Below are 26,186 nucleotides of genomic sequence, written 5' to 3' on the forward strand. Positions count from 1 at the left end.
TACAAGAGGATTGTGACCACACAAGCTTTGGCCATACTTCTCTTTTAAATCGTTTAACAAAAAATAGCCTTGAAAGTTACATTCTATACATATGTAAAATATTGTCACTTGGCAAATTGATCGCACTGTTCATGATGCATCGTGAATATTTCACTGTATTCAGCAGTTTTTGGAGATGGGGTTTTGTTGCACCACTCTGTGTTTGCTGTCAGATGATAGAAAAAAGCAACACTTGTTTTTCTTAAATTGATTCTTAACACTGCAGGGGATTCAGATTAATGGAAGCTGGAATACATATTATATGTGCATTACAGATCCCGAAGAGAAATTCAAGTATGATTTTGTGTTTCCAGAGACCAGAGGACTTTGTACCTGTGAACAGCAAAGGGCAGTTAGTCCCTTGTATCTTTTCATGCCAATTATTGGCGTTTGCACCTTGAAATCAAAACCGTCAGAGCAAACTGATATAGCTGAACTGCAGCCAAAAGTAACAAGATTAAAATGAATAGCCCATTAAAAAGTTAAACAAAAGATTTGTGATGCAATATTCACCTTCTATTCAGAGATTTCACCTGTATTTTTTTTCTGCCACTAGATGTCCTCAGTCTAATCATTTAACTTTTTCTGAGCCCAGGTTGTCTTGGATCTGCTCCAGCCTGTTACTAGACTGTTAAAAGATAAGGTCTTCCCGAGATTCGGTTTCAAGGACAACAAAGGCCTCAGTCTGGTCACATATTAGCTGGGGCATAAGTGTTTTTGTTAAGGCCAGTTAAAGCAGGTTACTAGGAGGGGGAGACATTTGTTAACATCTGCAGGGCCAAAAACGCACTTCCCTACCACAAAGAAGCATTTTGTACTGCTTTGGCATGACAAGCAACGGTACATCTCTCAGATGTGAATGGACCCCATAGAATAAAATGGAAATCTGGTGTTGAGTATTGAAGCACTTCTGGAAATGTGCTTCAAATAACTTGGGCCTCAAACTATGCTTGGGGTGAATTCACACTGTATGCGCTGAGAGACATTTTACTTCATTGTAAAACATCTGTCATCACAATCAACCTTAGTGATTGTAAACCCTTATATATACCCAGTGAAGTGACTGGCCTCAGGTGATACACAGAGATGAGACAAATCCTCTTACATAAGTTGTACCTGTTTATCTGTAGCAATCTTTCCTCTACATCCGTTCACAGTGCTAAATGTATAAAGCTTGTCTAAGAGTTGTGAAAAAAGGGGGCAGAGTGCTGAAATCACACACTGCAGAGCTCAGTGAGGGGAGCTCTGAGAGCTGATTGGAGGGAAGACACACCCTCCATCCACATGGCACACAGGAACAGAGCTGAAGCTGTCAATCTGCTGGAGGTCCCTCCCCTGTCACCATTTTTCTCTTAGTGTCAGAAAAGCTTGTCAGAAGTGATTCACGCTGATAGCAGAGGAACAAAACAGCAGACAGAAATGATATTTAGTGCGCTTAATTGAGACAAGTACATACTATAGAGGGATATGCTTTGTTCATATTTCATATCTGAGGATTACAACCACTATAAAGGCCTTGAAGTTCACTAACAGGTGTAATGATTTTTTACTATTTATTGCAGCTTAGCCCCTACCCTGAGAAAAACTCCCTCATTGGGCCCTGAGCAAGCAGACATAAATTCCATTACCTAATGTAGCATTCCCTGGTGTAGAGGACAACCAGCAGGATGTTTTTTTTCCAGATTCTTTTTGTTGCTATGTAGAATAGTTTAAATAAAGCAATATTTGTCATAGCTGAGCACACTCATTTTCATATAATGGAAGTCTGTCGTACACTGTATCAGAGATTAACAGCGTGAAATGTGGGGGAATCAGCACCTGAATTTTAATGCAATGTAAACAGATTTCCTCCGCATAACAAGTGCGAGGGCCGGAGATGCTGAATATTAATACAGATGGAATTTCTGAGGTTCATTGACAGGCGACAACTTAACCGAGCCGAATGAAAACACGAAGGACTGGTGATGAGAGCTTAGAGCTTCATTAACTGCTTGTGGACCTCCCACCACCTATTTTTTTATTGCACGTTTTATAGCAGAAATTAAAATAAATTGTTTCCAAATGTTCTGTTTTTCCGTTTATATAATGAAAAATAAAAAAACCCTGTTGTGATCAACCACCAAAAGAAAGCTCTATTTGTGTAAAAAAAAAAAAAAAATTATCTAAATTTAATTTGTGTACAGTGTTGCATGACCGCACAATTGCCAATTAAAATACCTCAGTGCTGAATAGAAAAAAATGCGCTGGTCATGAAGGGAGTGAAATCTTCTAGAGCTTAAAATCATGTTAAAGGCAATAAAAGAAAACAAACCTGTCATATTTACTTGCTCTGTGCAATGGTTTTGCACAGAGCAGCCCTGATCCTTCTCTTCTTGGGTCCCCTGCCGGCGCTTCTGGCCTCATTCTCCTGCCAAGTGCCCCCAGAGCAAGCAAGCTATGAGAGCACCCAAGCAGGCTTGCTCCCAAGCCGCTGCTCTATGTGTCCATTCACACACACCCTCTCTCTCCTCTTTGGCTCACTGGCTGTGATTGACAGCAGCGAGAGCCAATGAGGAGGGAAAGTCCCCAGAGAACTGAGGCTCTCGTGCATATCGCTGGATCGTGATGGTGCTCAGGTAAGTATTAGGAAGGGGGGGCTTTACACAAAAGGTTTTTTACCTTCATGTATAGTCTGCATGAAGGTAAAAAACCTTGAGCCTGTACAACCATTTTAAGTGGTTAAAGCTCCTTCTTCAAATATGCTGCTTTTGTAATATATTTTTTTTTATTTCATTATTCATCTGCATTTGCTGTATCCTGGCCCCTCCCACTTTTTAAAAATTTGCTCACCCCCACCCATCCCACAAGTTTTCCAAAATTGGATTCATTGTAAAGCAGTAGCCTTCTTAAGATACCAGCCATCTTCATGTGATCAGACAGTTTATTTTCTCTGGTTTTTGCTCTTTCAAGTATTTAGTTCAGCGGTAGCCCTGTATGGTTTGGACAACACATCGGAGCTTGCATGCTTGGTTCTGTTGCTCGGGTTGTTTTGTGTGCAGGCTTAGGTAGTCTTTTGTTGTCAGTCACATTAAATGCTGTTGACATATTCTTTCTATAAACTTGCCTGAGATGGAAAGCAGGGTGGCAGAACACAAATGTAAAATCTGCTGCTGTCTTGATCAATGATTTCATCCCGTGTAACTCTACGGGAGCCAAAGAACGGGTCAGACAAGGAACTGTGATTATTAGGAATTTTTTTTTTTTTTTTTTTTAAGTTCTCTTTAGTTGTGTTCACTTTGAAAACTATTGAGGTGTTTCCCTCAGAAACAAATTTGATGCTGTTAGTATAGTGCCCGTTAAGTCAGTTTTACAAAAGAACTTGGCTGATCTATGAAATAACATTTGCAGTGTTAAGATAGAATTTTGTATTTTTCAAAATCTGTAATTCAGTAAAAATAGCTAATGCTCTATTTATGTGAAGAATCAAGAACCAAAGCAGGTATTAGATCATGGTCAGCATTATCAGATACATTAATGGTTCTAAGAATTGCATATTGCTGCCCAAAAACTTCAAAGCTAAAATCTTTCTTTCCTGAGACATGAGTGGTTGTAGCTGGTGTGAAATTTTAAAATTTACTTTTGAGTTGTCAGTTCTGAAAGGGCAGTGAGAAATCGAATCATTTTTCAGATAAGATTTCCGGATACATTTCACACCTAACAGCTGAACATCTCGGTCTTTTGAAGCCTTTCTCAACCTTCTTACAGGAGAGGAACCCTTTAAAATGTATTTTGGTCATAAGGAAGCCCATATAAACACAGAAGGCAGCAGGAAGAATGCCCCCCTTATGGTGGCATTCAGGGAATTATACGCCCCTTACAGTGGAGAACATGGATAAAGTCCCTCTTCCTCATAATTAAAAAGATTTTTGATGTAATTCCCATTGTCTTTGGCAGGTGTCATTGGACCTAGAACTATGCAGCAACCATTAGTTGGGAAGTCAACCAGATACAGCTTATGGAGCAACCACTGAAGGAACCTTGGTTGCGAAAGTGACTGGTCAATTGTCACCACCCAACAAAGGCTGTTTTTGTTTTTTTTTCTTTGAAAGGAGAGTTATTTGCCCTAGATGGGTTTGTCCTCTGTGACCTCTAATGTTTCCCCTACAAAGGGCCACTGTCAAATGTGTATGTTTAACTTCTCTCCTGCCCTGTCTACAAGCATACATTACAGTCTTAAAAAATAAAAAAAGATCATTCAGGGTCAATTCTTCAACGATCCTGCAGCTGAAATATTTAAGCCTGTAGAAGTCTTAGAATTTTTATACAGCTACGATCACAGCCTTGAGAGAAGACAGGCTTCTATAGTAGAGATGGTTTAAAATTAATTGGTTTCAGTTAAAATCATAGTGGCACATAAAAGTTCTGTCTTTAGTTAGGTCAGAGTCCAGGGCTCAGAAATGTTGGATGGTTTTATATATCCACTCCAGCTTCTCATTTCTGTGATTTGAAGTTCCCCATCAGCACTGTCACCCTAAGAGCATTCAAGTAGTGGCTGCTTCTACAGAAATGGGCAGCTACAGACACCTCAGGTTTACTTATCAGGTGTAAATCTGTCTCGATTCACTCCTTCTTTCTGGATTTCTCCTGATTTACTTACATATAGGGTCTTTGCTTGACATTTCACACACTATCTTTCCTTGTATTGTTCTGTTAGTGGTTTTTAATATATATATATATATATATATATATATATATATATGCGTACTGTGATACATGAACAAAAATTGAAGGAGTTCTAGGGTGGCCGTAGCGCTTCTGATGATAGGTTGATGTGACACTAGAGTGGAGTTTGGACCATGCAGGGCATACCCTGAGAGTGTTGGTGAACATCTCCTAGATTGTAAGCTCCCAGGATCAGGCCCTCCTATCCCTCTTGTATTGAACTGTATTGTTGCTATATTGTCTCCCGTTATATTGTAAAGCGCTGAGCAAACTGTTGGCGCTTTATAAATCCTGTATTATAATAATAACATACCAACCATTGGAAAAACTGTCACATGCAGCTATTTTCCAATGTATTTAATGTCCCAATGGGTCAAGCCTCCCCCTTTCTCATTCAGAAGGCAGGCAGTAACAGCAGATTTAGTGCTCAGCTGGTTAAACAGTATAAGCTTTTTTGCCTGTCTTTTGAAGATTGTATAGTTGGCAGTTGTATCCAACTTGCCAAACCTGTTCTAGGATCCGGATAAACTTTTGTAAAAAGCAGGGCATTTGTAGCTAATATTGGGTGATAGGTGACGAGCCATCTTGGTTTGCCAAGAAATATCTGATAATACTATGATTGTGGGACATAAGCAGATGTTTGAGGATCACAAACTTTAAAATTTACTGACAAACCAACTATGCTGAAACGTTGTCACTACAACACTTGACGGGTCAGGTCTAATTTTTGTATTTTAAGTAGAAACAAGCTTTAACCATACAAAGACACTCGTACATACATCTAATTAAATGTGGAATGTAATGGATATTAGAAATTTACTGCAGTTATTTGAAGAATGTTAAACATTTTCTTATTCGGTGAAAATGATTATTGTTCCTTTTTTCAAAGGCAAACTATAGCATTTATTATGGCACGAAAGAAGTGGTGGTTCAGCAGCTATATCCTCTTGCTTGTGTTATAGTAAAGGCATAGCTGTGACTGGTTTGAAAACTTGTTGATCTGTGAAATTACAATTACAACCTTGTCTAAATTATATTGCCAATGTTGATTTTGCTGCCCAGTATTCAATAGGGTGCTACCTCTATGATGTAGAAAACACACTCTTCTCTGCCTGAGGCCAGCACAGCGGTTGCCAGATCTCTGTAGTGTAATTTAAATCTGGCTCATGTGATGAGCTGGGAGGGGGAACAGGGATCTGGTCTTAGAGAATAATGGCCAGTCGGTCCTGTCTTTAGCACTTGTAATGATGCTGCAGAGTTCCTGAACCTGGTAGACACTGATTTAAAATGTAATTAAACCCACATCATTAAAAACTATCAATAAATGTTGTATTACATGCTGTTCATACTTACTCAGTCGCTATGGGAATTGTTTTCTGGATTCTGCAAAAAAAAGTGGTTGATCCAGCTGTTCTGTCTCCCCCTTCTGTCAAGTTTTCAGTGTATCTCTACCCTGAGCATTTTTTCCCTATCACATCTTAGAAGCCCATGTGACTATAGAGTCACATATGTGGGCATAAACACAGGGATGAATGACAACCCACTCCATCCCTCTTCTTCCTCCATGTCCATTAACCATGTAAACACAATGGGGGGGGGGGGGTGAGATAATACGTCTTGATTGATGGAGGCGTCACCCGCCTGCTATTATAAGACACAGGCAGGAGGAGCGTGACACAGCCTGTGACTGACAGAAATCTGCCCATGCCATGTTATTGCCAAAAATAGTAAAGATTTGATTTCAAGTATATATTTGTATGACAATTTAAAACAGTTTATTGATATTATTTTTGCTCTGTATCCCAAAGGCTATTTATATTTTTAAACGTGATCAGTAGCAAAGGACTAGAAGTTCTTCCTGCTTATGTTTCCCTGCAGACAGGCTGGGAAGGAATTGGGTCATGTGACAGCTGTATATCCATTAGGATTTTATATATATATATATATATATATATATATATATATATATATATATATATATATATATATATATATATATAATTACAGAGCCATCATCCACACGCAGAAAAAGAAAAGATAATGTGACTTAAAGTATAAGTACATTTTTTGCACAAAAATAATAAATGCACATTTTTTTGCAGGTAGAATAAAAAGTGAATTTATTATTTTTGTCTGCAGGAGCCTGTAAAGAATTGTACCAGCAATCAGTAGATCACCAGTGCCATGCAGGTCTCCTGCAGACCTGTCAGAATATCTGCTTGCTTGTACAGGACGTATGAGCAAGCAGGTGTTCTGACAGGAAGATTCAGTGAACTATCATCTACAAGGTGGAGGGTTTCTCCCATCAACACTGAATGTGTTGATGGGGGAATTGAGCGATTTTATTCCCTGCAACCTGTGATTACAGGAAAGGCAATTGTATCATCTATGCTTGCTTGACTTCTTTGCGTCGGCAGTACACATATGCGGCCTCTCAATGGGTGGGCCTTGGTGCTGAGAGGCTGCATACTGTATATGCATACCAAAATATAGAAAAAAGTTTTGCCGAGAGCATGCGTTCTGCACGCGGGAGCTGGCACAGTTACTGGTGCCTAATGGAGCTATTTGCAATCGGGAGCTTTCTGATCATGTGACAGCCATTCACGACTGTCACATGATCATAAACCCTGCCCTGCCTCCGGGCATCAGAAACCCCTTAATGGGCCAGAAGGCATTGGCATTAGGGGGTTAAGTGAGTACCACTGACCGCTTACAGACTGATGAATGCAAATTGTTTTCCAATATTTTCTGATATTGGCTCCTGCTGCTGTCAACCTCCGACAAAGAGCCTATCAGGAGAGGGAGGGGCCGGTGCCGAGCCACGACTCTGTGTCTGAATGGACACACAGTAGCTCGGGAGCGTGCCTGCTCGGGTGCCTCCATAGTAAGCTGTTTGTACTGGGGACTCCCAGCAGGAGGGAGAGGCCACGAGCGCTGGTGGGGGAAACGAGAAGAGGAGGATCCAGGCTGCTCTGTGCAAAACCATTGCACAGAGAAGGTAAGTATGACATGTTTTTTGTTTTAGAAAAGAGAAAAACAGGACTTTAGTATCACTTTAAGTCATTCAGAATTCATTCACATGGGCATTTGACTTGCGTTCAATAGGTTTTGCATGCCCATTGACTTTTATAGGAATGTAAAACCCGTTTGAAGCAAACAAAAACATTTACTTACTATAGGGCATTCCTTGATGTTTAACCTCTATTTAAGGATGGATACTGTATATATAAAGTTATGACTGTTATATATAAACATCCAATATAAATCTAACCGGAACAACTGACTTTTCAGCCGATATCTGTGCATGATTTGAAACAATTGTTAGGCTGGGTACACACTGAGAAAATCTGGCGAATGATCTTCTGGTTTTCCTCAATGTTTCACAGCAAATCAATCCCAAGTCTAGTACTAATTATACGAAAATTCTGAAACTTAATTTTTTTTTTGTTTGACATAGAAATGTAGATTATTTTTTTATTGTTTCTGATCATGTGCGTTTGTCCCTTCAGAAATGTCTGCGCGGGAAAATCTGAATCAGATGTCGAAAGTTGTGTACAACTTTCTACACAAATATACGAAAATCAAACAATCGGCCCTTGTACGGGATTTTCTCATAGTGTGTACCCCACTTTAGTAAAATACCATTTCTCTGATGCTTGCGTGAACATGTTCGATAAGGTTCGTTATGCCACTCCTTTGATGTTTGTAAGAACCCATAGATCATCACCATCCCCAGGACCAAGGTCAGTCTGACTCCGTAATGAGTAGTATAGTAGCATGGGGCCATTGCACGCCACTGACCACTTTGGACTGTATTCGGCTCTGTTCTGCTGTTCCCTCTTGGCCACAGAATTAGACCTGTTTTGGAAGATTTTTTTTAAACTAAACCTTTATCAAAGTCCTTTAAAATACTTGTAAGTTACCAGCACTTGAGAGCAAAATCATCAGATTTTTTACTTTTCTTCTTATGTATCACACCACGTCTCCTCAGGTCTTTGTTAGGTCATAGCCGCTCTCTTTAATCTTTGTTTTGCGTTTGTGATAGAACCACCTGCACTGAAAGCACGTCTATTATATCAGATTTAAGTGTTGAAGCGCAGGCCGCACCATGTTTCGTCACAGCGGGGTGTCGCATATCTTAGTGTTTAGCAATCTGCCAGCAATCCCATCTTTCGTTCGGATTCACTTCCCGCTATGAAGCTGAATTGCCGAACTGACAATGTTAACAGATTCTTGACAGCAGTTTTTGACAAGCTGTATGCTGGGTGTACTCCAGCTTCCGTGAAGGCCTACATTCTATATGTGTCCTTAGGTTACCTTATTGTCAGACAAGTGGTGTATACAGTTGTAAGAAAACGTTTGTGCACCCGCAGTCATTCTTTGGATTTCTTCATGGATTACTGATGAAGTATAAAATTGTCATATTCTAAGTTCTACAACAATCTTCTACAAAGCCGAAGGATTTGTATTTCTGTTCATTCAATCCTAAGATTTACATTGCTGCAGTTAAAGTGGTTGTAAGCCCTTACATACCCAGTGAAGTGACTAGCCTCAGGTGATATGAAATAAATCCTCCTGATAAGTTGTACCTGTTTATCTTTAGTATTCTCTTCTCTACAGCCATTCAAAGTTCTGAATTTATGTAGCTTGTCTGAGCGTTCAGAAAGCATGGGGTGGGGAGCTGACGTTACACTCTGCGCACTTAGTGAGAGCTGATTGGAGGGGAGTGACACCCCGCCCTTCACACAGCACACAGGAACACAGTTGAGGCTGTGAATCACAGACTGTGTGCTGGAGCTACTTTCTTGTCAGCATTTTACGTTTTGGTGTCCAGAAAACCTGCCAGCTTTCATGCAAATAGGCAGCAGGCAGAAATAACACTTAGTGCTCTGAACTGAGACAAGCCCACACTATAGAGGGATATGCTTTGCTCATATTTAATGTCTGATGTTTACAACCCCTTTAAGTAGCACTTGCTGATCTTTAAATCCCCAACTGGTGACTGGACACTGAATAGAGAAGCAGCATGCTAATAAGCAATTAGCATTAGCAATTAGCATCTCTGCCACTCTGCTGTCTTCTATCAACTGCTCCTTGCACTGCTTAACTCTTCAAGTCTGAGCTCTACCTAATAGAGGATCACGAGAGGCAAATATGCAAAATTGGGTACCTACACTGCTTGTGTTTACAAAAAAAATAAATTTTAAAGAGTATGTAAACCTAACATTTCATATTCCTGCTATGTGCCTGCTGTACAATGTACTATGAAAAAGTATCCTGTTCTCTTTGTGTTGCTTCCTATATGTGAAATTCCTGGTGTTCCCACCAGTCCCCTCTGCTTTCCTATTGAAAACTGACCACACTAGGCAGGAGAACACACCATGGTCAGTTCTCTAGCTGTGCTGGGAACTCGGCCTGCTCTCCTCCGATGATTAGACTTCTGCTGACACACCCCCTTGCACAGCATTTCACTGGAAGGTTCAGTGAAGTGCTGTTTCTCCTCCTCAAACTCTCTATGAAGCTGAGAACAGAGGGTATGTGTTCACTTATAAAAAAGAGGGAACAAGTATTTATAATATTTTTTGAAACTATACGCACATTTTTTGCCTTTCATTTTTATTTTAAACTGAATGGGTTGTTTTACAAGAAGAGGGTTTACATATACTTTAGGGATGTATTAATTAATACAGAGCTACATTTACTTTTGTCTTTTGTATCTGTCTGGAGTTTAGCTTTAACAAATACAGAAGTTCATATTACCATATATATGTATATTTATGTAATATACAACCTAAAAAATGTAGGTAACAGAAAATCATGTGACTTTCTCAGATAATTAGATCATAAAAAGAGAAAAATTACATTCAGGTTTTCCAGTCATAGTGTTTTTGCTTCAAGTGAAATTTTGGGGAAAAAAATGTTTCCTCACTACCTCTTCTAATCATAACTGTGAAGAAGTACAATATAGTCTGATCAAAAGAGAGAGAAACAAAGAGTTTATGAAGCTCATAAGGCCTGAAAAGGTTTACCAAAGGATTTCTAAAATATTGAAGGTCTTAAAATATCCGTTTCAATGGCATGCTTTACAATACCTAGACAAGTGATGGAAAATCCTGGGGTAACAGTCATGAGATTTACAAGCCTCGATTGTATCACTTGGTAACTTGTGGTTTTAACGTTACCATATGAATATCAGTTGATAGCAGTTTTCATGGGAAGTTATATCGCAGGAAGTCACTGATCCTAGAAGGGGAAAGCTTGGGTGAAGGCCCACAGGTTTATGGTTGAAGGCATAAGTACATCAAATGGGCAAAAGCACAGGTTTACTTTTCATGTATTAAAAGCAAAACTTGTTAAAGTTTCAGATAGAGTGGGGAAGGGTTTAGACTACACTATATTGCCAAATGTATTGGGACACCCCTCCAAATCATTGGATTCAGGCGTTCCAAAAACCTTCATGGCCACAGGTGTATAAAATCAAGCACCTAGGCATGCAGACTGCTTCTACAAACATTTTTGAAAGAATGGGTTGCTCAGTGAATTCAAGTGTGGTATCATGATAGGTTGTCACCTTTGCAATAAGTCCATCCGTGAAATTTCCTTGCTACTAAATATTCCACGGTCAACTGTTAGTGGTATTATAACAAAGTGGAAGCAACTGGGAACAACAACAACTCAGCCATGAATTGGTAGGCCACGTAAAATGCCAGAGCGGGTCAGCAAATGCTGGTGTGCACAGTGCGCAGACTTCGCCAACTGTCTGCAGAGGCAATAGCTAAAGATCTTCTAACTTCTTGTGGCCTTCAGATGGTGTAAAGCATGCCACCACTAGACTCGAGCAGTGGAGACGAGTTCTCTGGAGTGACGAATCACACTTCTCTGTTTGGCAATCCAATGGATGTGCCTGGGTTTGGCAGTTGCCAGGAGAACAGTACTTGCCTGACATGCCAAGTGTAAAGTTTTGGTGTTAGGGGGATTATGGTGTGGGGTTGTTTTTCAGGGTTTGGGCTTGATCGCTTTGTTCCAGTGAAGGGAACTCTTAAGGCATCAGCATACCAAGACATTTCGGACAATTTCATTCTCCCAACTTTGTGGGAACAGTTTGAGGATGGCCCCTTCCTGTTCCAACATGACTACGCACCACTGCACAAAGTAAGGTCCATAAAGACATGGATGAGCAAGTTTAGGGTGGAGGAACTTGACTGGCCTGCACATAGTCCTGGCCTCAACCCAATAGAACACCTTTGGGATGAATTAGAGTGGAGACTGAGCCAGGCCTTCTCGTCTGACAGCAGTGACTGACTTCACAAATGCACTTCTAGAAGAATGGTCAAACATTCCCATAGACACACTCCTCAACCTTGTGGACAGCCTTCCCAGAAGAGCTGAAGCTGTTATAGCTGAAAAGGGTCAGCTAACTCAATATTGAACCCTACGAACGAAGACTGGGATGCCATTAAAGTTCATGCGTGTAAAGGCAGGCATCCTAATACGTTTGGCAATGTAGTGTATCTGTAAAGTTTGTATTGCTGTCTGTGTCCACATTGGGGAAATTTATTCCTCTACTTTCCCTGGTGACTATTGTCATTAAGACAGAAAGTGGAGAAAAATCCTAAATGTTAGAGATGCCGCCAGAGGAAACGGTTAGGGCAAATCTTCCAATGGGGACATCTAGCCTCTTGAACTATCTAGGAGGGGAATTTCCCTCACTTCCTTTTGTGTCTGTAGGACAAAAAGTGAGGGAAAATCTCCATTACTGGACGTAGACAGCATCAAATAATGTGACAGGTTTTAACCCTCCCTTACTGCATCCAAAACTAAAATGTTTTGGCTATACACACATTTTTGGTCAAATTTAGAAATTATGCACAGAAAGATGTTTACAACTCTATAATATGAAAATATTTCTAAGTTTTGTGAAATGTATAAATGACCGAAAATGCGTGTTTGAAATGTACTGATACACATGATTTTGGGTTAACCTGTTTATGGTTTGTTTTTTTCCAGTTGGGGAATTCGTAAGCGATGCTCTACTTGTTCCTGATAAATGCCGATTCCTCCACCAGGAAAGAATGGATATTTGTGAGACTCATCTCCACTGGCACACAGTAGCCAAAGAGGTACTATAAATGTCTAAAACTCCATGTAATGACATGTTGTATTAAGGTTTGGTCGAGTAATCTGAAAATACCTTTGCAGATTAGCAAACTTGCCTCTGGTTTATCTAAACTTGTTTTTCAATTTAAAAAACAAAATATAATACACAAGAAGGAAAAAACAAACACATCCAGTTAGACATTCCAAGTAGACAGGAGATCAGAATGTGGGGTCCTTGGGGTAAGAGTAGTACTACAAAGATGTATGAACACATGTGGAGAACATATGCAAACAGTTGCATAAGCCCATGTCTAGCATAGACTCCACTTTATTGGGAATTGACCCGTGCCAGAGACCCCAGAGTTTGGAGAATGTAAGTAGTTTTGGTTTATCTATACTTAAGGCAAAGGTGGGCTTTGCCCATTCAGGCTTTATTTAGCCCATTCCCAGCACATATACTTATTTTTCCATTGCGTCCTTGCTGCTGCATTAATAGTTGGCATCGAAAGGTAATACCAGGTACACCTGAGTATGTGACAGCAGTGGTACCATTAGTATTGCCATATGGGGATTTTATAGACCAGTGTAAACTATGACTCTGGTGACTTGTAGCTAAAGCTGGTATTAGATGGATCAAAATTTGGCCAGTTCAGCAGGAACCGGGTGAATTTCGATCCATGTTTGGCTGCCTTATTTGACAGAAGTCGATTGGGAATGTTGGAAAACCTTTGTCAATCAGCAGCTTTAGCATCCATGCAGGAAGAAGATATGTTCCCTTTTCCCTCATTTATGAATGTTGTAAGGTTAGTTTGTGTTTGGGAGTTTCAGTATGTGAAGTCTGCCACATCTAACAGTATTTCTGTATCCCGGTATCAAGACAGGTGCTCTTTAATGAGCATCAGATTATAGAAATTGCTGAATATAGGCATAACCTGGCCAAAGAACATTGTTGTGGTTGGCACTAATGTATGTACTTTTAAACAGCCAGATTGTAACACGATTTCCTAGCTGTGATTTGGATTGTGAAACTCTCTGCATTGATGGCCATAAATCTCACAAATTTCAGGCCGCAGACTTTTTTCTTGACTCAGCTTCCAAGCGTACGTGTCTACTTTGCAGTAAAAAGCTAGTTTTGTTTTCTCTAGAAGAAAGGAAACCATTGAAATCCTAGGTATCATGATTGTGTCTGAAAATCTATTTAACACGCACTTATAACTTCAAAAGCCTCAGAGCAATCAAACCCATTGCATCACTCCCAGGTTATTTCCAACCTGTAGCATGGTTGGATGATTTCAGGATCCAGATCACCAAGGTGTCTGCAAAAATAGCAGCAGATGTCTGTCTTGTTGGACCTTTTTTGTTGATTTTAATGAAATCCCATTCTCCATATGATTGCCTGCTGATGCATAGAAGCAAAATACCAGTAAGTTGTGCCTTTAGCAATATTGCAGTCCCAGCACACCGCTGAAGCCCTTTTCCTACTTTGATCTCAAGACTCCTGGTGCTGCTCCCAAAAAGCTTGTCTTTGCTTGTCATCACAGAAAAATACATAAAAACCGCACTCCAACCTGTATTTCGCCCCAATAAACCATCTCCTCCTTTCACCATACAGTGGGTTGGAGGAGGAGGAGGAGAAGGTGGCTTTTTGGGTGCAAGCAGTACGGTTGTGACCTGTTGTGAACGATCTGTGAAAGTGACTTGGATGAATAAAGGCTGGAGTGCGGTTCTTATCTATGTATTTTACTTAGTGGTACCTCACTACTGATAGAAGTTAGAGAGTGGCCTTCGAAGTGATATTATCAGAATATATCAATAGGCTTCACTGATTCCGACATGTGATAATCAAACATATAAATAAATATTGAAGCTACTGTATGTCTGAAAGGAGGGCTGCACACTGCTGGCATCATTCACAAGGAACATTTTTGGAGACTGCTCAGATAGAATATGGTTCTGCTATGGTGTTCTGTGTGAGCAGTCTCCAATAAAGTTCCTTGTGGATGATACCAGCGGTGTGCGACCCTCCTTTTCAACTGGCATAGAATTGTAATATTCTCATTATAAGCCATTATATGTCCAGGATGTCCCCTCCCCCCACCTTAGATCATATCTTAAGAGTCCCCCACCCTCCCTTTACATCACAGTGCAACCCCCACCCCCTTAACTTGTGCTGCCGAGAAGAACCTGGGGGTGGAGCTGGAAAGCAGAAAGTGCAGGGTCTGGAGGAGGACAAGAGGTGGCCTGGAGTCCAGAGGAGATGGAGATAAGTGGGTGCTGAGGCTGTACAGAGAGGCATAGGATCAGCAGGAGGAGTTCTGTCCTCCTCTGCTGTGATTGCGGAGATAAGGTGAGGGTGGAAAAGATGGGGGGAGTGCCTACCTCCCCTTTAAGTTCTTAATTTTGTTTTCTGTTCTGTCATGTATAAGAGTTAGTAGATAGAATTCTGACCGCACCAGTGTGTTGCAGTAAAACTAGCGCATTAACTTGTGGCAAAGCAGCAAGCATACATTTTAAATGGCATCCCAAAGCGACCCCAAATCACCACTACAATGTTCATTGTGGTGTGCTGCAAAAATAAAATCAGCATGCCCTAAATATTTAACATGTTTATTTTGAATATGCTGGCAAATGCAATAGATCTCAGTGTATGAAATCCCAAGTATTGGGGTGCAGTGCATCCTAGTGTGTTTGGGGATGTAGTCTGCTATTTAGCAATATTGTCCTTGGCTTTGAAAATGTGTCCTTTAAGGGCCGGTTCACACTATAGAAACGCAGTCTAGATGTGTTCTGGATGCGTTTTTGCATGCACATTTTCGCCATGTTCCAGTGCGTTCCTGGAAATTATTTTAAATTTGTTGCAGATTTGATTTGACTGCACAGTAAAATATCTGCAGTATTTGTGAGCTAGATTAATTGATTTCTAGATTGATTTGTTTTCTGTGTGACTTTAAGGTCACTATTGAAAATCTAATGCTTTACATGCAATGTGGTAATTATAAACCAGCAGAGTACTGTTTGTGGTATATAAAGGAGGTGTCTGGTTGCATGCAATTGGCTGAGGCTCTCAGTCTTGGATTTAGGGCTAGTTCACACCAGATGCAGTCCAGTGCATTTATTTTCTGCATCAAAATGCATGCACAGTGTTTTCCCTGTATTCCAATGACCCTGGTTCACACTAGTGGAGTCAGTTGCAGTCAGTTTCCAGTGCAGAAAAACAAGTAGAACGTGCTGATTTTTTTTCTGCACAGAACTGTACTGGAATATAGCAAAGTGCATCAAAACTGCACCGGAGTGTGGGGTGAACTGTAAGCAAAAACGTATCCGGAATGCATCCAGAAAGTAATTGTGTGAGTAAAGAGTGTTTCTGAAAGTAATTTTGAAATATTATGAACTAGGGGGCAATGTATTATGACAAAGTGTTGTTTTGTGTTTTCTAGTCTTGCAGTGAGAGAAGCATGAGTCTTCATGACTATGGCATGCTCCTGCCTTGTGGCATTGACAAATTCCGAGGAGTGGAGTTCGTGTGCTGTCCTGCTGCTGAGGAGAATGACAACTTCGACTCTGCTGATGCCGAGGATGACTCTGACGTGTGGTGGGGTGGTGCTGATGCTGACTATGCAGATAGAAGGTGAGTGCTACTCAAAGCTTGTGTGCGTCCTGCTATCACAGCTACAGGTATAGTAAATTGGGGATCAGTACAAAAGAACTCATTTCTTTGGATCTGCAATCAAGCACAGCAAAGCCTTTTGGCAATGGAAGACATTTTTATGTCTGACTTCTATCAAACATGCTGATCTGGACAATGTATGGCCAGGAATTGCTCTATGAATGGAGTCCTAAAACAGCTTTTTCATGAGCACTATTGCCCAGGGCAGCACAGTGGCTAAATGGTTAGCACTTCTGCCTGGCAGTACTAGGGTCGTTGGTTCGAATCCCAACTATGGCACCACCTGCTTGGAGTTTGCATGTTCTCCCTGTGCCTGTGTGGGTTTTCTCCGGTTTCCTCCTATACTCCAAAGACATTCTGGTAGGCTAATTGGCTCCTGTTTAAATTGGCCCTAGTATGTGTATGTATGAATGTGGGTTAGGGACCTTAGATTGTACACACCTTGAAGGTTAGGGACTGATGTGAACGTAATATATATATGTGTGTGTGTATATGTAAAGCTCTGCATTAATTGGCAGCACTATATAAGTAACTGTAACAAATAAGTGACCATGAAAAAAAGGGACTACTAATCTTTTCTGTGATTCAAACTTGCAGTCTTACTTAATTTGCCTATTTCAAGATGTAGTAATCTCTCCGGGAGCCATTATTGAACCCCAAAATAGAAAATATATTTCACCTGAACAGAGCATGTTCTTTAGTTGCTTTAAAGTGTTATTAAAACCACAACAGTAAAATCAGTCTGTATATGCAGTAAAGCATGCTTGATATATTCTCTGTGGAACCTAAGGGGTTAATCCTCTGCATTGTGTAAAAATGCTGTTTGATCCTGACTTATTTGATCCTCCCCTTCTTCCAGTGTCCCCCTCTTATCTCCTGATAAAACATATCGTGTGGAGCCACTCTGCACATGCTTAGTTTGGTGTGTTTTGCTAGAAAGGTTTTGTTTTTTTTTTCTTGGGAGAGTGCATGTGATCAGCACAGGGCCAATCAGTGCTGTGCAGACAGAAGGTCAGTAGTCCTGCAGCCCCATAGGGGAGAAAGGAAAACTCATCCTACAAACTTTAACCAGTGCTCTGCTGTACACTGATAGAAGTCACAAGACTGCTCTAACTGCTGATGAGAAAAGGTATTTAGCAGTTTATATTTACTAAAATAATTTCACTTCCATGTAGTTTATACTGTTGGAGACTAGATAGAGAGAAAGCAGGGTCTTGGGTTTAGTAACACTAAGTTTTTTTGTTTTTTTTTTTTTGTTTTGTTTTTTTATATCTCCAGGACTATAGCTAGCAGGTCTTGTTACAGTATTGTGCAACCTGCTATCCTCTAGAGCCCTGCTACCCAACCTTTGATTCAAGATGTAGGCAATGTACATATAGGGAAAGCCTGGGAATTGTTTCCTTCCCATTTTTCTGGATCCTGTGCTGTTGAGGTTGGAGAAAACACTACACTACCACACCCAGACTGCCAGAATTGCTTAGTACCACTATAGCACATTCAGAGTCTCTGAGAGTCTTCTGCTGTATTACAAATACTGAATGCTATGTGTGGGCCTTTAGTAATGTCAGGTGAGTCACGTGAGACCCACTATTTCTGAGTTGATTACTGCTGCTCTAAAGACAAAAATAAGGGGTGAACTTTATTAATGCCTGAATACCTGCCCTTGCAATGTCATAGTAGCCTATTAAAGCTGAATTTCAGGTATGGAAACTTTGACATAGTTACATTGGTCCAGCTTGAACACTGAAAGTATGTATGTACCATACCTGTGGTATCCCTGTGACAGTAAGGTGGTTAAGTCGTGACTTCTACCTTGTCCAACCAGAGAACTCTTTGCATTCGTTGAGAAAATGCAGTGTTCCGTGAATGGTGCCTGTAATGCCTATGAAATGTGCTGCCCTTGGACCCTTTGTTTCTTCTGGGATTTTTTACAATAAAGCATTGCTGCCCATATGCCGGAAGCACAGGGAATGTCATAGATGTCATTCCTTAAGACTAAAGGAAAACTTACAGAGTCACAAGACATTAGAATTGCTTAAAATAGATAAGAGTTGTTTGCATAGTTTATGAACTTGTTTGTGCATTTAAAAATGTTTACTTGCTTGAGACGTTAGAAACCTTTAAGTTAAGAGTAGATAAGAAGTTGTGTGTGTAGTTAGAAATGTTTCATTAGGATTGGGGGGTATAATATAAGTTGTTTGTCCGGTAAAGTGACCAAGTGTGACTCTTGTTACCTCATGGGACCTTTTGGTGTTTTTGAGTAAGTGCTTCCTGGAATGGGCCAGGCGCCCATTTTAGGATTGTTACCAGATTACACCGAACCAGGGTATTTAAGAGAGGCCCGGAGACGATGAGAACAGGAAGCCCTTCCATGCAAAAGGGCACGCTCTGACGCTAGGACTTTTGCCAAAGCTGCATGGATTCATCTGTCGATCGTGCTCCAGGCTTCTCCACGGTCTCCTGTGCACTATGGTTTCGATGAGGTCTTTTCATTTCCTTCTTCCCGTAGCTTTGGTAATGTATTAATTCTATGCTGTGACGCTGTCAAAAGATGTCTATTTAATGCTGTAATGCTCACATTACTATTGGTGTGTGTTATTATGCAGATTGTGATGACTATAAGATATATCCTCCTGTGTGTTGTGTGTTGATAATAAAAGTGGAGGTTTTGGCAGTGCAAGAACACTACAGTTGGATTCTGTTATTTCTTGGGGTGCTGAGTGAATTCTGCATGATTTGCCAGGGCAGCTATACACTTGGTAGTGTTTCTCTCGCATGCTTAGAATAATGATGTAAGTGCTGGCTAAATGTACCTGTGTATTGTGTGTGTGTGACTTGCTCTTGATTTTTGTGTCCAGCCTTGAATTACAGTGCCCATGCCAAGCAAGTGACTTCCTGTGTTTACAATGCAGCATGGCAGCTGCCCAGCACAAGACATGGAAGCCAGTGGAGATTACTGTAGTAGCTCTGCCTGCTACAGTGGTTTCCAGCTTTAACAGAGATCCCTCTCAGGTATGACACATGCACATTTACATTGGCCCAAGCTGGCCCAATGTAACTATGTAAAAATCGCCATACCTGGAGTTCAGCTTTAAAGGGCAATTCCACATTTATACCTTATACTTGCCTCCAGGATAGAAGAAGAGGCCCTCATTGGTTAACAGTGTCATGTGACTGCACTGGCCAGTGGTCTCGTGCCATTGCCACCATTATGCTGCTACAGAGACACATGGGTGGTGGATGATTTTCAGCACAGCAGATGAGTGCAGAGGGGACTAGAGAAGTTGAGTGGATGTTGGGAAATACATTTATTTTTTTGTTGTAAAGGTCTGCATATTCTCTATCTGGTCTCCCACATTACACACAACATGGAAATGCAATAATTTTAAGAAATATAAGCTGCCAAATACCTTTTTCTCATCAGCAGTATATAGCAGTCTTCTGAGTTCTATCAGTGTCCAGCTGAGCGCTGATTAAAGCTTGTAGGAGGAGTTTTCATTCTGGTCTGACTGTTCTATGAGGCTGCATGACCCCTGACCCTCTGGACAGTTCTGATTGGCCCTGTGCTGATCACATGCACCCTCCCAAAGAAAAAAAAAAAAAAAAACTCTAGCAATACATGTCAAACTGAGCATGAGTGACTCCTAGAGCTCTGTACTATCAGCAGATGGATTGGGGACAGTAGAAGAAGAGAAGGATCCAAGAAGACAGGATTAAACAGACTTTTTGCACAATGCAGATTACCCCCTTAGGTTGCACAGTGAGTATAACAAGCATGCATTACTGCATATACAGACTTATTATACTGTTGTGGGTTTAGTAACACTTTAAATACTGTTTAAGACCCTTGTTGGGAAGTCACAAGAACTGGTGTGTCTCAATAACAATTGTGAACAGTAAAATTCCAGGTACCATGCAAGTGAACAAAAAAAGGTATTTCTTGAATAGACTGGACACTTCAAATAACTGTTTAAGTGATTGGTGCTGTTATAGCTAAATATACTGTTTAAATACATACAGTATATGTGAACAATATTACTGACAATTATTTGTATCCAGGCTTGTGATTCAAATCTCTGACACCACCATTTCCTGCTTCAGTGTTAAAGCTTTCTGTGTCAGCTCTCTCATTGGCCTATAAATGAACATCATCACACAGCTAATTCCTTGTCTAAAGAGCAGGTGACTTCTGAAGCTGAAATAGGTAATGGCGCATGACGTGCTCTGGCAGTGTGTGAAGGGCAGCTGATAAGGATTAAACATCTTTTGGCAAATTTGGTCTGCAGGTAGCTTAATAGTTATTTTGAGACAGAGCTCAAGACAAAAATAAGATTTAATTGCCCAATAAAAGATAAACTACAAAACCAGCCTTTGCGGCAACATTCACCTTAAATCCAGCAATGTTCCCTGTAGCCACTAGATGTCCTCAGTTTCAATATCACATCATTCAACCCACTTCCTCAGAACCCAGGTAGCCTTGGACCAATGTCCAGCCTGTGACTGGACAGTGAAAAGAGAAGTAGCACAATCATGAGCTCATCTCTTTTACTCTGTTCTCTCCTCCTATTAGCATGCTTCTTGTCAGCATATGAACCGATTGGCTCTTTGCACTGCTTCTTCCTCACACTCCAGCTCTGCTGTACAAGGAAGCTGATACCAGGTCAGATTCGTTACACTGCTTGTTAATCAGATGTACATTTGATGATTTATTAATGATTACAGAGCTGCAGTCATTTGTGTCTATTAGCCTGGGTTCACATATGTGTGGTATATCGCATGTGATTCGCACAGGAACCGCACCTCATTCCTGTGCAAATCACATGCGATTTGTGTGTGGTGCAGTTGGAGCCATATAGTTTGTATGGCTCTATTCGCACCGCACCTGCAGCAAAAACGTGCAGGACCCTTTTTTGGGTCCGCACTATCTTCGGATCACATAGGTATTCACACCTATGCTATCCGATTCTGCACGTTGCACCGCGTTTTGTGGACCGCTTTCGGGGTGTTGATAACATACACACCTGCAGCGGTTCAGATGAACTGGGTGTGATTGTGATGCGGTGTGGAATTTGCACTGAAAACGCTGCAAAATCCGCACCTCATAAGTATGAACCAGGGCTTATAGTATATCTGCCGGTAGCTCAGCTTTACTTTATTTGCCTTGAAATCTGCATAAAGAAAACATTAATAATACATACTCATTAGCACATTGGTGATTTAAATATCCACCATATTGAAAGCCAATGTTCTGCTTTAAAGTTCATATGTGCCTTGGGTGGCCAGTGCTTCACCTCTGATTACAGTTTGTACAAGGACACTTCTGTAAATGTAGCTTTTTTTATTATTCCAACATAATGAGTTATTTCAGAATAGTCTAGTTTTGAGAAATGCTTTGTTCTTAAAGGAAGCAGTGATGATGTGTCCATGCGTTCAGGCAGCCATGCAGAATAATTGCTAGTGCTCCAAGCACAGACAACTTGGAATTGAATTACTTCATGCTTTGAGAATAATTTCAATTAGTCTGGGATAAGAGGACCTTGTCTAGCAGAATATATATTTCACCAAACTAACGGGTTATGTGGGGATAGGCTCCCCTGCACTGCTTAAGCTGCTAGGTAAGTATGCAACAAGTAGAATACTATGAAGGTAAGTGGCATAGACTCCTTCTTCGCTCTTACAGTAATTAAAATATTAGAAGGTAATGAACGTGTCCTCTTTAAATCAAGCCTGACCATTCAGGGCAGGCAACAAGCTGGCTTTAGTCCTCCCATTATCTCAAGCAGTATGTAGTTATTCTCTGCTCCCCTGCTACTCTCTTCACTAATGGGAGCCAAAGGAAGTACTGTGTACTTTGGGGTATCGCAAAGCATGTGACTTACCCGTATGACAGCCCTGGGCCTATCGGTGCAGTCACAGGGTTAGTCCATTGTCTTGTATAGGATGTGACTCCAGTGATTTCCAGCTTGCTCGGGGCTTTGCTTTCACATCTGACAACAGAATGGGACACTTGGGGAAAAGAAGGCATTTAAATGTATTTTTGGTGGTCTACAGTAAAATGAATTTGTTGCTTTGCCGTACATGAGCAAATCACAGATTTAAAATTTACATATACCCAGTGAAGTGACGGGCCTCAGATGATGCACAGAGATTAAACAAATCCTACTACAAAGTTGTACCTGATTATCCACAGACTTCTCTCCTCTGCATCTATTCAAAGCCCAGAATGTATAAAGCTTGTCTGAAATGTCAGAAAAAAGGGGATGAAGAGCTGAAATTACACTCTGCAGAGCTCAGAGAGGAGAGCTCTGAGAAATGACTGGAGGGAAGGGACACATCCCCTTTCACTCAGCACCCAGGAACAGAGCTGAGGCTGTCAATCACAGGCTGTGTGCTGGAGGTTCCTCCCCTTTCACCTTTTTTCTCTTGTTAGAAGTGACTAATGCAGACAGCAGAGAAATGAGGCAACAGACAGAGATGAAACATTGTGCTCTGGATAGAGACAAGTAAACACTATAGAGGGATATGCTTTGTTCATAATTCTTGTCTGAGGTTTAGAAGCGCTTAAAGGTCTTCAATAACTAGCTGTTAGCCCTGTATTTGCCACGGTTAGCAGTCAGGGATTTAGGGAAGGAAAGCGCTTTCCCTGCTTATATGCAGGCTTTGCCCATGTACAGAGAGAGGCTCGTGAACTGACTGCTCTGTTACCATCGGTCCAATCTGGGGGGGGGGGGGGGATCTGCGGCAGTTTACTATATTGAAAACTCCCACAATCCTTTTGTTAATCAGGTGCAGGACCTGCATTTCTGTTTTCATCTGAAATAGAAAATTGTACGGATTGCATAGATAAACCTAAATAGGTCATTCTGCTTTGTCAATGTAGCGCATTGCACTTATGCCAATATAATGGTGCAGGAAGCTTTAATTCCTCCCTAATGTGAACATGTGCTTTGCCCATGCAGAGCAAAACAATTGGTTCACTCAATGGTGCCCCCAACCCAAGTACATTACCTTCTCTCCAATGCCACTGTTCATATGCTGAGCATTGTGGTGTACTGTATTAAGAAAAAGTGGCAGTGTATGTTTTTCTGAGTATTAATATTTGCTGCCAGTCCATTCAAAAAGAATACCATACCTTAAAGGAAAAGTTCACCTTTTTAAAATAAAGACACACTTTTTGCAGGTAAATGTGTATTTATTTACACAGTAGTAAATGACAGCCCACTTCATCCATGCCACTAACCAGCTAAGCACAATAGGGTTGGGATATTACATCTTGATTGATGAAGGCTTCATCTCCCTGTTATTCTAAGACACAGGCTGCAGGGGCATGACACAGCCTGTGACTGGCAGAAATATACTCCATGTTGTAAAAAAATAATAAAGATTTGATTTAAAATATATATTTGTGTGATGATTTAAAACAATTTATTGATATAATTTATTTATAATTCCTCTGTATGCCATAGGCTTTTATTTTATTTTGAACATGTGACCAATAACATAGGGCTAGAAGCTCCTCCTGCCACTGTTTCCCTTCCCTACAGACAGGCTGAGAAAGAGCTGGGTCGTGTCACATCTGTATATCCATTAAGAAAAAGGGACTTAGATTTTTTTTTAATTAAAATAATTGCACTGCCATCATCCATATACAGGAAGAGAAGAGACAATGTAAATTAAACAGTGTGTATAGTATCACTTTACAGTAGAATTTCAGCCTAACCCTAACTAATCGTAAAAATACTCCCTTCCCCCCTCCGAATGCCTGTGCTTACTAACTTGTATAAGAAAGATGCATCTACTTGCCTATTATTATGCCTCTCCAGTTACATGATCCAGCTCCCCTGTGTCAGTCAGCATGGCTGCAGGGGAGAGGAGGGAGCACCAACAACAGATGGGCCATTGAAACCTATGGGGGATGTCACCCCTTCAGGCTTTCCCAGTTGGCATTGATATGCTCTCTTTTCTCCCCTGAAGCTGGCTGACACAAGGGGGTGCATGTGACCGGACCGGAGCAGCCTGAAAATAGTTAAGTATGCTGATCTTGCTTAAACAGGTTAGGAGAGGGGAGGATGTATTTTTAAGATTAGTTAGGGTTAGCCCAGAATTCTTCATTAACCACTTGCCCTCCAGAGGATTTACCTCCCTTCCTGACTAGGCCATTTTTTTGCAATAAGGCGCTGCGTTACTTTAACTGACAATTGCGCGGTCATGCAACGCTGTACATAAATAAAAATTGGCCTTTTTTTCCCCAAATAGAGCTTTCTTTTGGTGGTATTTGATCACCTGTGCAGTGTTTATTTTTTGCGCTATCAAAAAAAAAAGAAACATTTTTTTTAAAAAAACAATATTTTTGACTCTGCTATAAAACATCTCCAGTAAAAAAAAATGTTAAAATCGAATTTCTTCATAAATTTAGGCCAATATGTATTCTGCTACATCTTTGCTAAAAAAAAATTATTATTATACAGGATTTATATAGCACCAACCGTTTGCTCAGCGCTTTACAATATAACGGGAGACAATACAGTTCAATACAAGAGGGATAGGAGGGCCCTGCTCCTTGGGGCTTACAATCCCAATACATGTAAATTAATTGGTTTACATGAAAGTTATAGAGTCTACAGATGGTGGTATATATAGTGGAATTATTTATTTTTCTAAAAAAATTTTCTATACTAATAATGGTGGCGATCAGTGACATATAACAGGACTGCGACGGGCATTCTGACACTGGGTGGGAACTAACTGCCACTGACATCCCAATGACACTAATACAGTAATCAGTGCTAATACAAAAAAGCACTGACACTGTACTGATGACACTGGGCAGGAAGGGGTTACCATCTGGGGCGATCAAAGGGTTAACTGTGTGCTGTGTGCAGTTTACTGTATGTGCTGTGTGTGTTTTACTAGGGAAACATGCTGTGCAAAGAAATACACGGCAGCATGTTATTGCTGGCAGGAGAGAGACCTGTGTTTACACACAGGTCTCTCCCCTGTCACTGTTTCTGCTATAGGGTGGTGGGAAAGCGTTTTAAGTGCCAGTTTCTCCCCAGCCTGTGACTGGACAGTAAAAGAAGAAGCCGCAACAGACTGATGAGCTAATCTCTGGCACTCTGCTCTCCCCTCCTCTCAGCATGTTCCTTTTTAACACATATGCACTCAGGTCCTTTACAGTACACTGCTTGCATAAAGAATGATGTATTAGTAAATACAGAGCTGCACTAATTTGTATCTTTTATATCTGCTCAACTGCAACAAAATATACATACGTGTTAGCGCTAGCACTTTTTATTATACAAATAACAAGGTAAAAGATGAAGTTTCTTCATTGATTCTGAATGTTTACTGCTACCCATCCTGTGCTGCTTTTTCCATCCTCCAGCAGCCCCAGGAAGAAATATTTGCTAATCACTAAGGCTTGTAATGGACCGTTCAAGTGAATGAGCTTTTGATTTGCCTCGCGGCTTACCGATAATTAGTGAGCAGGTTGCGCAATGACGAAGCACATGACTGTCAGCCCTCCAGCTGCACGTCGACACACAATTCATTGCAGGTGCAACATGGATGCCTGTACAGCAGCCCCTCAGAGGCAGCCACACCAAACATCAATCGGCACAGCTTGTTTTATTGCTCTTCAGTGTTGCATTGAGGTGATGGCCGCAGTAAAGAGGTTTTTTTT

At 40.8% G+C, this 26,186-nt stretch overlaps 1 protein-coding gene across 4 annotated transcripts in view; it reads left to right on the plus strand.

The window, feature by feature from the left end:
* Nucleotides 1-26,186, plus strand: part of APP (amyloid beta precursor protein) — a 311,674-nt gene that overhangs the window by 190,828 nt on the left and 94,660 nt on the right. For all 4 annotated transcript variants that reach the window (XM_089659528.1, XM_089659529.1, XM_089659531.1 and 1 more), the window contains exons 4-5: nt 12,748-12,860; nt 16,275-16,465. In XM_089659528.1, coding sequence (XP_089515654.1) covers nt 12,748-12,860; nt 16,275-16,465 — 304 coding nt within the window. The remainder of the gene's footprint in view (nt 1-12,747; nt 12,861-16,274; nt 16,466-26,186) is intronic.

This window comes from Staurois parvus, unplaced genomic scaffold, assembly GCF_062004578.1.
Source record: "Staurois parvus isolate SC_StPar_1 unplaced genomic scaffold, SC_StPar_1.0 ptg001162l, whole genome shotgun sequence".
Taxonomy (NCBI): domain Eukaryota; kingdom Metazoa; phylum Chordata; class Amphibia; order Anura; family Ranidae; genus Staurois; species Staurois parvus.